Source organism: Sceloporus occidentalis, unplaced genomic scaffold, assembly GCF_023333645.1.
Source record: "Sceloporus occidentalis isolate IW3139 unplaced genomic scaffold, rSceOcc1.0.p SCAF_5, whole genome shotgun sequence".
NCBI lineage: Eukaryota > Metazoa > Chordata > Lepidosauria > Squamata > Phrynosomatidae > Sceloporus > Sceloporus occidentalis.
In genome coordinates, this window is record NW_028316985.1 from 61460191 (window position 1) to 61473925 (window position 13735).

The 13735-nt window shown below is 38.7% G+C and overlaps 1 protein-coding gene across 3 annotated transcripts in view; it reads left to right on the forward strand.

Annotated features, from left to right (window-relative positions):
• Positions 1 to 13735, forward strand: part of SLC38A1 (solute carrier family 38 member 1) — a 72160-nt gene that overhangs the window by 7568 nt on the left and 50857 nt on the right. Inside the window, exons 2-4 of one of the 3 annotated variants that reach the window (XM_089524244.1) lie at positions 6801 to 6995; positions 8765 to 8839; positions 13262 to 13337. In XM_089524244.1, the coding sequence (XP_089380370.1) occupies positions 6877 to 6995; positions 8765 to 8839; positions 13262 to 13337 (270 nt within the window). In that variant the 5' untranslated portion in view covers positions 6801 to 6876. Of the gene's footprint in view, positions 1 to 6800; positions 6996 to 8764; positions 8840 to 13261; positions 13338 to 13735 lie in introns of those variants that run through there. The other 2 variants (XM_089524245.1, XM_089524246.1) reach the window with 2 other exon arrangements.

Here is a 13735-nt window from a genome sequence, read left to right on the forward strand (position 1 = left end):
TAGGTTGAGAACCACTGCTCTAAGGAGAATGACACCCAAAAAGAAATGGAACAAAAGAAAGCTCCAGTACTATAGATATCTCTCAATGTTTTGGCTATTTCTCAGAAATTGAAATTGTGACATTTTGTTCCCCTGAGCTTATTTTCAAAAGTTGTTTGATGGCCAAACAATATTAGTGATCTCACTTTCATCATCATTATCAGGTTTTCTTTTCTTTTTTTAAAAAAAGTATATTGGTATGTAATTTATTTCTTTAAAAGCTTCTGTCTTAATTATATTCAGTTTAGCAAAAATAACTGTTTTTTAAGGCTACAGTAATATATAGCCAGAACTAAACTATTAATTGTTTTACCTGTGGTAACTTCCTTTCCTTTCTAGCTTTGGGTGTTAGTTTAAAAGGGACTAATGTTTAAGAGTTGTCATTGAAAGTAATAATTCTGTATGCCTTCTTTTATTATTTATGGATTTGATCTCTTCCTATTTGTGGTGTTCTTCTTTTCTAAAAGGTGAGGCTACTGAGAGTAGGGGCTACAAAGGAGATACATATCACATCTCAGTCTTTACACAAAGGAAGCAGTTTATGTGAAACTCAAGCTTTAGGTCTGAAGGTTTCAGTAAGATGCATAAAGGAGTCTCTAGCAACATCAGCCTATCTGGGAACATAAAACTGAATCCAATTTCAGTCTGCCAGCAAAATTGTTCTATGGCTGATGCTCACATTCTCTAAAGCACAGCTTGGTTACCTGAAGCCAGGAAGATGCAGAAACAATGGTAACAGGGTTTTTTAAAAAATGCAAATACCCCATAAATTCTCTCAGAGACTGCCTTTTTATTAGTCCTGTGAGGTTTTCCCCTCACTGCATAGTTCTTTCCAGCCAAATTAAATTAAGATAAATATTTCATAGGTTTGCTGGCTCTTATTATTAATCAGTTCTGAAGTACAGTTATTCCTTCAAAGTGCTATATAGTTCTTGCAGAAATATCCAGTTTTGCAAGGGTTAGAAACCCTTTAGTTCCCATCTCAATTTTCTTTTTCTCTCTATTCTTTCTCCTCTTTTTTGATCATCTGTTCTTTCCTTTCTTTGCCGATCTTGTCTTCCTTCTCCTAAAGCCTTTCTCTCTGTTCACTCTTTTCCACCCTGGTTTTAACTCTGAAGTGTTTAGGAGTCTTCCAGAGAGAAAGTACCCAGGAGACCTCTGGAGAAATGAATATCCCAGGCCTGCCAGAAGCTTTCTCTGTATATGTCAGAAATTGTTAGAGATGTTTGCTACTTAGTGATGGAAGATAATAGTGCACAACACAGATATTTTTGAACTAAAATTAACTAATGCATTGGTATCTGTGCCATAATTCAAGTTTTATGGCTTTGGAGTTATGGACAGTCATTCTCTTTTATTATTATATATAATGTCAATACTAATAATGATTTCTTATATACCCTTTTCTAACTTTAGATTTATAGATTTTTTTGCACCCGAATCTCATCATCATTCTATACTGGCCATGCTGGCTAGGATCATAGGAACTTCAGTTACTGAGATACTTTTACCTGAAAAAGAACTCAGCAATTTGCAGTATTAAGGGACTTGGAACCAAGGCCCATTGTACATAGAACTTCCTCCTTCTGTATAAAATACAGTGGGTCCTTTCCATCTGTGGAGCTTTGGTTCGGGGGTGGGAGGGCTATGAATGGGGGGAAAAACTCAGGGGGTGCAGGATGTGAAAAGTCATTTTCAAGGGGTAAAATGATTATTTATGCCAGAAAAGTGCACAAAGGTCTTTTTCTGCTGTGATGCTTCAGTAGAATTCCCTTCCCCTGGGGGCCTGATCGATGCCAACATTGGAATCATTTGGTCCCAAGTTAAAACCTGGCTTTTTATTAAAGCCTTCTGGTCAAACTGATTTTATCCAGGCTGCGCATACTTTATGGTTTTATTCTTCAAGATTGTTTTAACTGGTTCTAAATTGTATGTTTTTCAATTGAGAAATTATTCAATATATTTTTAATTTTTAAAAACTTTTGTAATTAATTGTTGTTTTAAGTTGATTTTATTGTAAGATACCCTGAGAACATCATGTAAAGGGTGGGATATAAACATTTTAATAAAACAAACAAATAAATAAATAATTCAGAAGTACCATATCTTCTGCCTCATAATAATGGTGCCTAATGTGTACTGCTCAGTGTTTACAAATGAGCACTCTCCTTTGCCAACATCCGGATGTTCCTGACTGAGATTGCAATTGTTTTATACACTTGGAAGTAAATGATGTTTACTTCCTTCTGATGGAAAATGTATAGGATTGGATACTTTGCCCATTTCATTGATGGCACTGGAAACAACTTATAGACTCTTACCAAAACTGGCAAACCATCCAAAATCTTCGCTGGAGTCAAGGTGAAGCAGTATAGGTTAGGTTGTCATTAGCCCATCTGCTTTTCCCCTCAAGTTGTTTCCATGTTGGTCATAATGGATGGTGGATGGGGAATGATGCCATACTTCAGACCTCCCAACTGATCATACATATCTGTGCCCTCAGTTAAATTTGTTTTTTGTTTTTTTTAAAAAAACAGCTTTTATCTGTAGTGAGTTTTCAATTTTTTTAAATGCACAGCCTCCCAACCACAGGTGACTAATACACTATATGGCAGTTAGCTAGCAAGAAAATGTTATGGAGGGAAGAAGTCAGTTTGTGGGTGTAGCCACACTGCAGAGTTAAAACAGTATGACACCACTTTAACTGACGGCTTATCCTACAGCATCCTGAGATTTATAGTTTGGTGAGGTATTTGGCCTGGTCTGTCAGAGCTCTAGAAATCCCAGAATTATGTAGGATACGTCACGACAGTTAAAAGTTGTGTTAAATTGCTTTAATTGTTCAGTGTGGCTACACCATGTGTCTCAATTTTTCAAGCACAAGAGGAACCACTTTTATTTCTTCTCCTTTTCTGGGCAGTTATAAGGATCAAAGAGTCTGTGTCTCCTAAGGACTACTGGACCAAAAAGAGACAAGGGACAGAAACTCTGAGCAGTGCAGCCTTCACTGGTGGGGAAAGCGGGCAGTGAGAAGATCAAGTGTAATATAACTCCTAGCATTCCTCACATTTGGGCAGTTTCACTTAAATACATTAACAACCTTGGTAGAGGCTGGTGCTGTATCTATTGTTACAGGATGTGGTTTGTTCCCTGAAATTATTCATCCATAATCTTCAACATGCAGGCCACCTACTTGCCCCATCCAGTACTATTTTTGATAGTACACAGCTATATTATCAGTTAGTGGAGGTGTATGTAGTTGTGAAAATGATGTACTTTGGAATATTTTCACAATATTTCTGTAGCTGCATGAAGTGTGTGCTGCCCCTTAGTTTCTGCATATGCACATATTTCCTCAAATCAAATAAAGATGATGTACTATTACAGACAGAAAGAATAGTGTAGTGGTTTGAGTACTGGATTACAACATTAGAGACCATGCTCGGCCATGAAATCTATTAGGTGACCTTGAGCAGGTCACACACTTTCAGCCTTAGGGGAAGACAATGGCAAACCTCTGAACAAATCTTGCCAATAAATCCGTCATAGGGTCTCCATAAGTCGGAAATGACTTGAAGGCACACAACAACAACAACAACAACAACAAGAAACTGTCATAGACAACAGTTTCAGTGGCAAATGATAAGGTGATTTCACAGCCATGTTTCCCCTTGAAGGGTTTAAATGTTCCATATCTATGGCTGCTTCATCAGAATGTTGTTTTCCCTCTGAAGTCAAGAGAAAACACAGTTTCTGAAAAAGTGAAACTGTTAATATTAATATACTGTAGTTGCGCAAAAGAGGTATGCCTTTTCCCAATGTTAGTATTTCATGTTTCAGCACAATTTACTGTTGTTACAATGAGAATGTCTAAATCACTCTTTGCATGCATAATTAACATGCACATCACAGGTACAATGAACTCAAGTCCCTCTATTCCAAGGTAATCTTTCAAAGGATGAATAAACATCCAAAAATTACAAAAACTCTCCAGTGACTGTTCAGTCATTCCACTCCTCCTATGACTCACAGTGCTTCAGCAAGTGCTGCCTTGTTTGCCACTCAGAGGTGTGACTGGTCATAAAGGAATGATGAGTTATATTTTTGGGGTTTCTGCTCTTTGCAGCTAGAATTAGGAAATGGAAAATTATTACAAAGTCTGTTGGAGAAAATATGTTGGCACCAGTGGGTGGGGTGGGAGAAGTTTTAATGGGAGACCTTATTGAAGAGAGCAGACCACAGTGTGGCTGGAGATAATGCTAGGAGGGTAAGATGTAAATACTGCCTGTGTAGATCCATTTTCTAGCAGAGATCCAGAGTTGAGTCACACTTTAATTCCATTGATATACATGAGAAAATACAGAAATGACTATCCTAAATCCTATTGATTCAAATGGGACTAAAATGTTCATTTGTGAATCCAATCTGTACTGTTTTGTAGAAATGGATCATTGCTAAATGCATTCCTATGCCACGCTGGTGTCTTCCTTGTCCTGTTCCTCCATGCGTCATTACCATGTTTGGTGCTCTATCCTCCCAATAAACCTGAGATGCATAAAGAGAAGCATAGACAATGATCCAGAAGCAGTTCTGTCTGTGGAACCAGAAGGGCAAGGATTCCCCTTCTATACGCAGCATCATCTCACCCTCCATCTCTGCAGCAGAAGGCTAGGAAACCTTCCAGAGCAGAAAGCATGATGGATTGGGCATAGGACAGGAAGGCGGGATTAAGGAGGAATGAAGAAGAGAGTGTGCAGTGACTGTCAATGGCACAGAAATCCCCCATTGTGCTATTGAAGTAAGGTGTGATAATAAATGCTTCAAAACTAATATGTTTCCGTTCTCTTTAAATAACGCAATTGCAGCTAGACCAAGGCTCATATGACAAAGTCCTAAATCACAGTTCCTTTGCTCTTGGCAAAGCACTCTATGGTTGGTGTAAGAGACGTTTGGTGTTACGACATATACACATGCCAGCCAATCAGTGTTGTGCAGAGAACTAGTCTAAGAAGGGAGGAAAAGTTTCATGATTGATACAAGAGCCAACCCATCAAGAGTGCCTTTTACTGGGAACTGGAAAAAACAGGCTTGTTCTGAATATGACTCAGGCTAGATGGTCAAATCCAGGTTCCCAAATGCTAACCTCTACTATTATGTTAGGATATTATTTTAGAAGTGTACAGGTGGGCAATGTGTGTGGTACTATAAGAGAGATGAAGAATTTGATCTGCCATAGTGTCTGTTCCACTTCTGGAAGCATACTACTGAATACAACCTGCACTTTGCATCTTTGTCCCAGGCTTTAGGATTTCACCAGACATTGCCAGGAGACATTCCATGTCCATCTTATCAGACTTAAGGTCTAGAAGCTTTCTTTCAAAACTGAAATTTACAGTCTCAGAAGGCTGAAAATTCATTCCTTCTTCCCCCCCTCCTCTCTGATTGTCCAAATAAAGAGTATATACGTATTAAAAATTAAATCCAAAAACATTCTTGCTAAATAACATTATTAAAAGTCCATGACCCATTTCATTGCTTCAGATAAATGTAAATCCATATCACAGAATGAATGAATGAATAAATAAATAAATAAGTGAAATGGGTTTCACAAAGAATTCTTTCAACTGATCTATGGGAGGTGAACAACAAGTAGAGATAACCTAGCTCCAAACCTACAGTTTTTGTGATTATTCAAGATGTGGACTAGGCCAGATGTATTGTTTACATTGGGGAGGGATGCAGCCTGCAGACTATGTGTACTCCCCTGTTTTGGAAGAGCCATGGAATTCTTACTTAATTTCAGCAGTGGACAAGCACTAATCATCTTGCAAACAATGTGTAGGGAGAACAATCTCCTTGTTGTACAGGAAAACCGCAGTTTTCCTGACACTACCATTCTGTTGAATTTCAGTGGCATAGCACCTGGAAAGCAAGGTGTGCAATTTTCCTTTAAAGCAAGGTGCATGAGAATTGTCTGGCTTGTTTCCAAGTCAATTAATGCTCCTAGGAGGCTCCCTGGATGACTGATCTCCTTATAAATAAACTACATACTCCTTGCATACCTTATTTGAGGGCAAATTATGTCTTGTGTTTTGTTTTTGAGGGCTGCAACAGTGGAAGGTGTAGTCACCAATGGGTCCAAGGGTATTTCCACTTGTCCAACCTACCTACCTCTGATAGCTTCTAGTGGTTGTTCATGTGTTATTAAGTTGTACTATATACTTGTGTAGGGTAGTGAGGGGTAGATTGTTAGATTAGGAGCAGGAGCACTAACATTCACAACACAATTAACTATAAAAGCCAATGTGCAGCCTTGAAGTATTTAGTCTATCCTACTTCAGAAGATTACTGTGAGGGTCAAATGTGGGATAAAATAATGGTACAAATGTAATAAATAAATAGTGCTTTAAGTGTAGTTGTTTATAAAGTTAAACTGTTTGTACATTGTGTAAATAATACCTGATTTCAGAATTTCATATTCTTTTCCAGAGTATATACCCACAGAAGTAGAAAACTTTATGTTTAAAATTACAACCTAGAACTTAACTTTAATATAACTAAATTCAAGAGTAAAAGTTTATATGTACCTTTGAAGCCCTCTTCATTGATAGTAGAATAAATATGGTATGGATCTTTCAAGTCCCAAGACAAGGTCCTAGTTCAAAAATATTTAGGAATATTTTCAGAGACAATTGATTTATTATTCTTTATGCTTTATCCAAATTTCTGTTTAATGGTTTTATTTTTTCCTTTCTTTTCAGGATTTCAAATTCATTTTGTGGCTTTCTCTGACTTCCAAAGATCAACTGGACTTTAAGATAAGCTGTCTAAACCAAAATGCATTTCAGAACAGGACTAGAACTAACTGAGATGCAGAATATGAGAATCCCAGAAGATGACAACGTCAGCAATGATTCCAATGATTTCACAGAAGTAGAAAATGGTCAGATGAATAGGTTAGTATTTTTCCACTGTCCCATGTTTACCATGTGAAAACATAATGTTTAAAAGCAGCATTTCTGTTTTGAGACATAGCTCATGAATGATTCATTTCTTAGTCATGTTCTGTTCAAAGAAGTATTTGAATTTCATACCCCACCTCTGTTGGCCATTGACATGAACAATGAGAGAGACAGAGAAGAGAGCAAAGGATACTAATTTATTCAGCCTTTAAATGTCATCATGCTTAATAAGAATGTGTACAATACCATATAACCGAAAAGCCAGCATTTAAAAAGGCCTAGTCATTCAAAACAGAATCAAATCAGACAATATTAGACCTCTTTGAAATATTTGGACCGCAGCTGTGTTCAGAACATGTAACATAAAACCATGGATTAATGTGATATCGGGCAAATGCCAGGCTTGTGGGAGTTATTTTCTTTTTTACTACAACTTCAAGATCCACAAACAGAAGCCAGAGGTTAAAATAGAGACATTAGATCAGAAAACTTTGTTTTGAGTACCAGAGCTGAAGGCTTCTAGGATCAAAATCTGCATCTTGTTAGGTCCAGCTTTGGGTCGTGGGAAAATTTTATTGTTAAACAAATGAGAATCAGAAATCCTTGTTGATATATTTTAAGTCACTGCAAATCTGTCAATAGAGCCCAATTTATTTTCTGCTCAGTCCTGATTTAGCATTATGAAGAAAAACGACAAGAATTCTTGGGTTTGCATTGTCTTTCCCCAACTCCACTCCTCCACTGTGAAACTGATAGTAAATTAGAAATGTCCACTTCTATTCTAGATTAACTGCAGTTTGCTGTTATATTAAATCCTAAACTGTGGTTAACCTTGAAAAAGAACTTTCATAAACTATGGTTTTAAGGTTGATTGTGTCAGCAAAGCTTGGTTAAAATTATTTATAGTTTGCTGCAAAAAGCTAGGGTTTTTTTTAAAGCAGAAACTTTGAAAATCTTCTTTGTGTCTGTGCAGAGAACAAGAAGGTTACAAATGTGAAATGTGATGTAGAAGATCAACATCTGTATAATCCTTCTGTATAATCCACACCACATGCTTAGGTCCTCTGGGAAAAACCTATTACAGCCAATAAAAACCAGGCTAATGGTGGTTACCCAGAGGGCCTTTTCATCCTCCACTCCTAAATTATGGAATGGCCTGTTGGAGGAGATCCGACATGTTACCAACCTTGACAGCTTTAAAAAGGCTGTCAAGACGAATCTCTTCAGACAGGCCTTCCCTGATTAACCCATGTTACCCATGATGTCCTGCTTCTGTTATGATGGTTTAAATGTTTGATGATTTTAACTGTATTTATAATGTTATTATATTATAATTATAATTATGAAGGGAGTAATGGGATTATTTTACTATGTTGTATGTTTGTTATTGTAAGCTGCCTTGATCCTTGGAAGAGGCAGGACAAAAATAAATTATTATTATTATTATTATTATTATTATTATTATTATTATCATGCTAAACTATGGGTTTATGTGCAAATACTGCCAGTGCCACAGGATATGGTTTTTGACATCTCTGAAACTTTGGGTGCACCTCATTTATCATATTGAGGACTGTAACGGTTGCATACTAAAGCAGATTGTAAATGGTTCAAATGATACCTTTTTTTACCTTGGTCTGGTGCATAGGTGGAAAAGCTAGATTTCAAATTGTGCAAAAGTCTTCTTCGTGATCATTTACGATTAGATAACAGTGCCTTTCGGCAGCTTTATTTATGTGCCGAACTTAATTTTTCTGTTGCAGCAGAACCCCCTTCAAGCAAATGTATGCAAATCAGCATGTAAAGCTGCATGTTGCAGAGAATTTTCCTTCAGACAGGTATATGCTACGTTAAGCTTGGCAACAGCACATTGTGCCATCTCCTGTTCTAAAGCAGTATTACTTAGAGCCCATCTATATGTATTGGAAGAACATGTGATGATAACATATCTGTGTCTGTGCAGTTTCAGAATGTACATGTAGGGTGTATGTTTGAAATCTGCCTTGGCAGAAACTCCAGTCTTACAGAAAAAAGGGTTATTGGGAAAAGGAATAATGGTCTAGCCCTGTGATTCTCAAACTGTGGGGTGGTGCCCTCAAGAGGCATGAGAGTTGCTTGGGCAGGTGTGAAACCTGGGCCCTGATTCCCCTCTCCTCCTCTTCTGAAACCTTTATGATCCTGGAGGGGAAAATAAAGACAAGGAGAGCACTTGGAGCCTCTGCCTGAGGGAGGGGGAGGAGGAGGAGCAGATCATTAAAGAGAGAGACTGTGAACATCTAGAAGGCAATTCCATAATCACAAAAAGTCAGCATGGGTTTCAGAGAAACAAGTCATTCCAGACAAATCTGATCCCTTTTTTTTTATAAAATTGCCCGCCTGATAGATGAAAGGAATGCCATAGATATAGTATATCTTGATTTCAGTAAGGCCTTTGACAAGGATCCTCATGAGATTCTTGCAAACAAGCTTGTAAAATGTGGGCTAGACAAGGCAACTATTACATGGATTTGTAATTGTTTGACCAGCCGACCCCAAAGAGTGCTCAACAATGGCTCCTTTTCATCCTGGAAAGAAGTGACCAGTGGGGTCCCACAGGGCTCTGTCCTGGACACAGTGCTATTCAACATCTTTATTAATGACTTGGATGACAGTATTGGGGGGCATAGTTATCAAATTTGCAGATGATACCAAATTAGGAGGAATAGCTAATACACCAGAGGACAGGATTCAAAATGACCTGAATAGGCCAGAAAGCTGGGCCAGAGCTAACAAAATGAAATTCAACATGGAGAAATGTAAAATATTACACTTAGTGCAAAAAACCCCCGAAATGCATAGATATAGGATGGGGGACACTTGGCTGAACGAGACTACATATGAAAGGGATCTAGGAATCCAAGTAGACCACAAGTTGAACATGAGTCAACAGTGCGATGTGGCAGCTAAAAAGGCCAATGCTATTTTAGGCTGCATCAACAGAAGTGTAGTCTCTAGATCAAGGAAAGTAATAGTGCCACTCTTATTCTGCTTTGGTCGGGACCCACCTGGAATACTGTGTCCAGTTCTGGGCACCATAATTTAAAAAGGATGTTGAGAAACTGGAACATGTCCAAAGGAGGGCGACTAAAATGGTGAAGGGTCTGGAAACCATGCCCTATGAGGAGCAAGGGGATGTTTATCCTGGAGAAGGGAAGGTTAAGAGGTGATATGATAGCCCTGTTTAAATATTTGAAGGGATGTCATATTGAGGAGGGAACAAGCTTGTTTTTTGATGTTCCAGAGAACAGGACCCAGAACAATGAATGCAAGCTACAGGAAAAGAGATTCCAGCTCAACATTAGGAGGAACTTCCTGACAGTAAGAGCTGTTCAATAGTGGAACACACTCCCTTGGAGTGTAGTGGAGTCTCCTTCCTTGGAAGTCTTTAAACAGAGGCTGGATGGCCATCTGTCGGTTATGCTTTGATTGAGAGTTTTTGCCTGACAGGGGGTTGGACTGGATGGCCCTTGTGGTCTCTTCCAACTCTATGATTCTATGAGGAGAGCTATTTCCTTGTAAGATGTTAAAAGATGAATATACATGAATGTGTGAATGAAAATATGCACACTAAACAAACAAAATATTTTTTCTTATACCATGTCATGTGTGGGGGGCATGATGTCTGGATATAGATGCAAAAGGGGGTCACAATGGTAAAAAGTTTGAGAACCACTGGTCTAGCAATCTCCAAGACATACTGCAAGTCTAGAGAGTACTTTTTTTAATATAAAGGCAATCATTCAGCATGCATTTCTTCACCTACATTCTGAAGTGATACAGTCCCAGGAGGTCTGGTGCTATTTTATTGCATCTGAGGTAAGCAAACTAAAAGCTATGTAGGTCAAATTTTTCTTTGGTTCATTCTGAGTCAGAATAAAAGCTCTCTTTTCCATGTATACTCATTGGTTTGCTTTCAGTCTTAAGGGCTGAGTGTCCCATGAGGGCTTGGGGGTTCTGGGAATTGTAGTGGGAAAGGGAACTTTCCCAGGCTTTGAGAAAGCTCAAATTCCTTCTTAAGTAAGGTCTTTCCAGCATGCTGTAGATCTCAGTGCTTGATTTCTTTGTCAAGGTCTTTGGAGAGGGTGAAGAGAGGTAGAATGCCATTTCTTAGCAGCCATAGTCAGCTTGGCCAATGGTAAGCTATAATGGTAGGAGAAGTAGAAGGCCTGACTTATGGAGGTAGCCAATGTAAGATAGGGCTGAAATCACTGAGCTAGATCAGCCACTAGTCTGATTCTCTTTCTGAGTCACTTCTCCAGAGCTTGGAAAATTTATCTTCTGGACTACAACTCCCAGGGATTCTGGGGATTCTGGTGGTTGAAAAGGTAACATTCCCAAGTTTTGAACTTCCTCAATCACAGTTCTACTTGTATTCAGAAGCTTAGCTAGGTAGAGATGTCTCTTTCTTTAATCTGCTTTTCTCTTTTCTTACTGTTATTTTTCTCCTTAAGTTGTAGGTTGACAAAGTCTGCCAAATGTTTTTGCTCATTATATAATATTGGGTTTTGAGCCACTTCACAAATAATAAAGCTGTACCTCATTATGATGAAAGCTCGGCCCATGCTTTCCTGGCCCAGGTGCTAACCTGGATTGGTCCCTGGGCTGTCTCAGGGACAGGCTGGTGTTTACATGCCCACCTATCTCTGCACCATGGATTTGCTACTTCCAGCAACCCCTTAACTTGCTCTCCCATTGCTGCTAGTGAGACGACCCCCATTGCCACATCTGACATGGAGACAGGGCACCTGGCTGTATCCACATGGTCAGGTAGCTCATTTCCATGCTAGAGGTGACTGAGATCTTCTCACTAGCAGCAATGGGAGAGTAAGATAAAGGGCACACAGAACTGTCTAATCTGCTGGACTTAGCCACTGATTTTCCAGGAAACTCCTCAGCAAATTGAAGATCAATTTAAACCACGTTAACCCCTATTTATCCTAGGATTGGTACAGATCCACCAGATCTGCATTTGGTCTGGAAGGATCCAGCTTGATCCTGGCCTTGGGGCATTGGCCTGCATCATCCAAACAGGATGACACAAGGCTGGTAGGAACACAGGCATTTTAGCCCATGCAGACAGCACCTAACAAATTGAATTCATTCCCACTGAACATGTAGAATTTCTACAGAGTTAAAGTTCCTTTTTAAAACAGCTCATAGTTCCTTTGAAGATTATTTTTCCAACATACCAAAACTGCATACATCAAGATGATGAACGTCTGGAGGTATGAACTTGAATTCACTAATCTTGTTTTGTTTAACATTAGGGAAGTCAGACAGCACCAAAAGCCAGACACACACACTATTGTCATTTTCCTGTTTACCCTGGGGATTCAGGTATGCTTCCCTCTAAACAAATTTGAGATAAAATGCACATTTTACATTCCTGGGAACCTCTAGGAGTAACCATGTTTTTCAGTAACCACTCCACCACCAGCTGCAGCAACAACAACAAAATTGAAACTGTATCTATTTGAGATCCAAAATCTCATATATTTCTTTTCATTTTGGGTGGGTTTATTTGCTTTTTTTTTTTTCCATTTTGAGTGGTGGTGAAGTTGATTGTGGGTATGAGGAGAAGAAAATTGATATCAGGACCTCCAGGATTTTTGCCTTAGGTGTCATGTCTAGACATGGGGGAGTGAACAAGGAAGAGAGAGGAAGGGTAGAAGGGGGAATAATATGTCACTAACAGCCTTAGGCATTTTTAGGCTTTGTTTTAATAAGGGAAGGAGGGCCAGAAGTTTATCGTGTTGGTTTTATGGAAGAGATGGGCATCAGTAATGGTAACTTCTAAACAGTCATATATTTCTCCACAGGGAAAAGGTGTAAATCTTCTCATCAGAATCTTGAGAAAAAGAATAACGTTTACCACATCTTGACTTGAATTTCTAGATGACATGCAAAACTACATCAGATTTTGCAGGAAATACAGCAGTTAAATGTACCACTTTGAAGGGGTGATGGGTGGGAAATTGTATTAGTTTGTTGCAACAAAACCAGCATCGTGGGTCCACATGGTGCAGTGAATAACAATTGACAGCTAATGGCCATTGACACATTATTTCTCCATTGCTGCATCCATTCCTTTTGGCACAAGAGTATTCATAATGGCTTAATTAAAACAATTCAGTAACTGTTACTGATCATAAACAGTGCTAAGGGTTGTTCATGATGTGTGGTGTTCTCATGCTAAAGAATACCGTCTTACTATTTTTCAGCAAGTTTATTGCAGACCGTGAGAGCAGAAGAAGCCTAACCAACAGCCACTTGGAAAAGAAGAAATGTGATGAATATGTAGGTTCCTCATCTCATCCTACAAAAGAAATTTAATCTTTTGTGCATGGGGGAGTTGTTGTGACACATGAAGTACGAACAATGCCATTCTCTTCCATTTGGGGGACACTTCACCCATATTTTATGTTGTCTATTAAATTTATATTCCGTCTTACCTCCAGGGACCTCAAGGCAATTTACATGATTCTCACAACTTATAATTTGCCCTCCAATTAAATGCAGTAAATGCATCTTCTAGGGGAAATGGATCTGCCTCATAATTCTAGACTGGGATCATCCAATGAAGCTCAAAGAGGAAATATTTAAAATAGACAGAAGGAACCCTTTCTTCCCATAGCATGTAGTGAAGCTGAAGAATTTGTTTCCACAGAATGTAGTGATCACTACCATCCTGGATA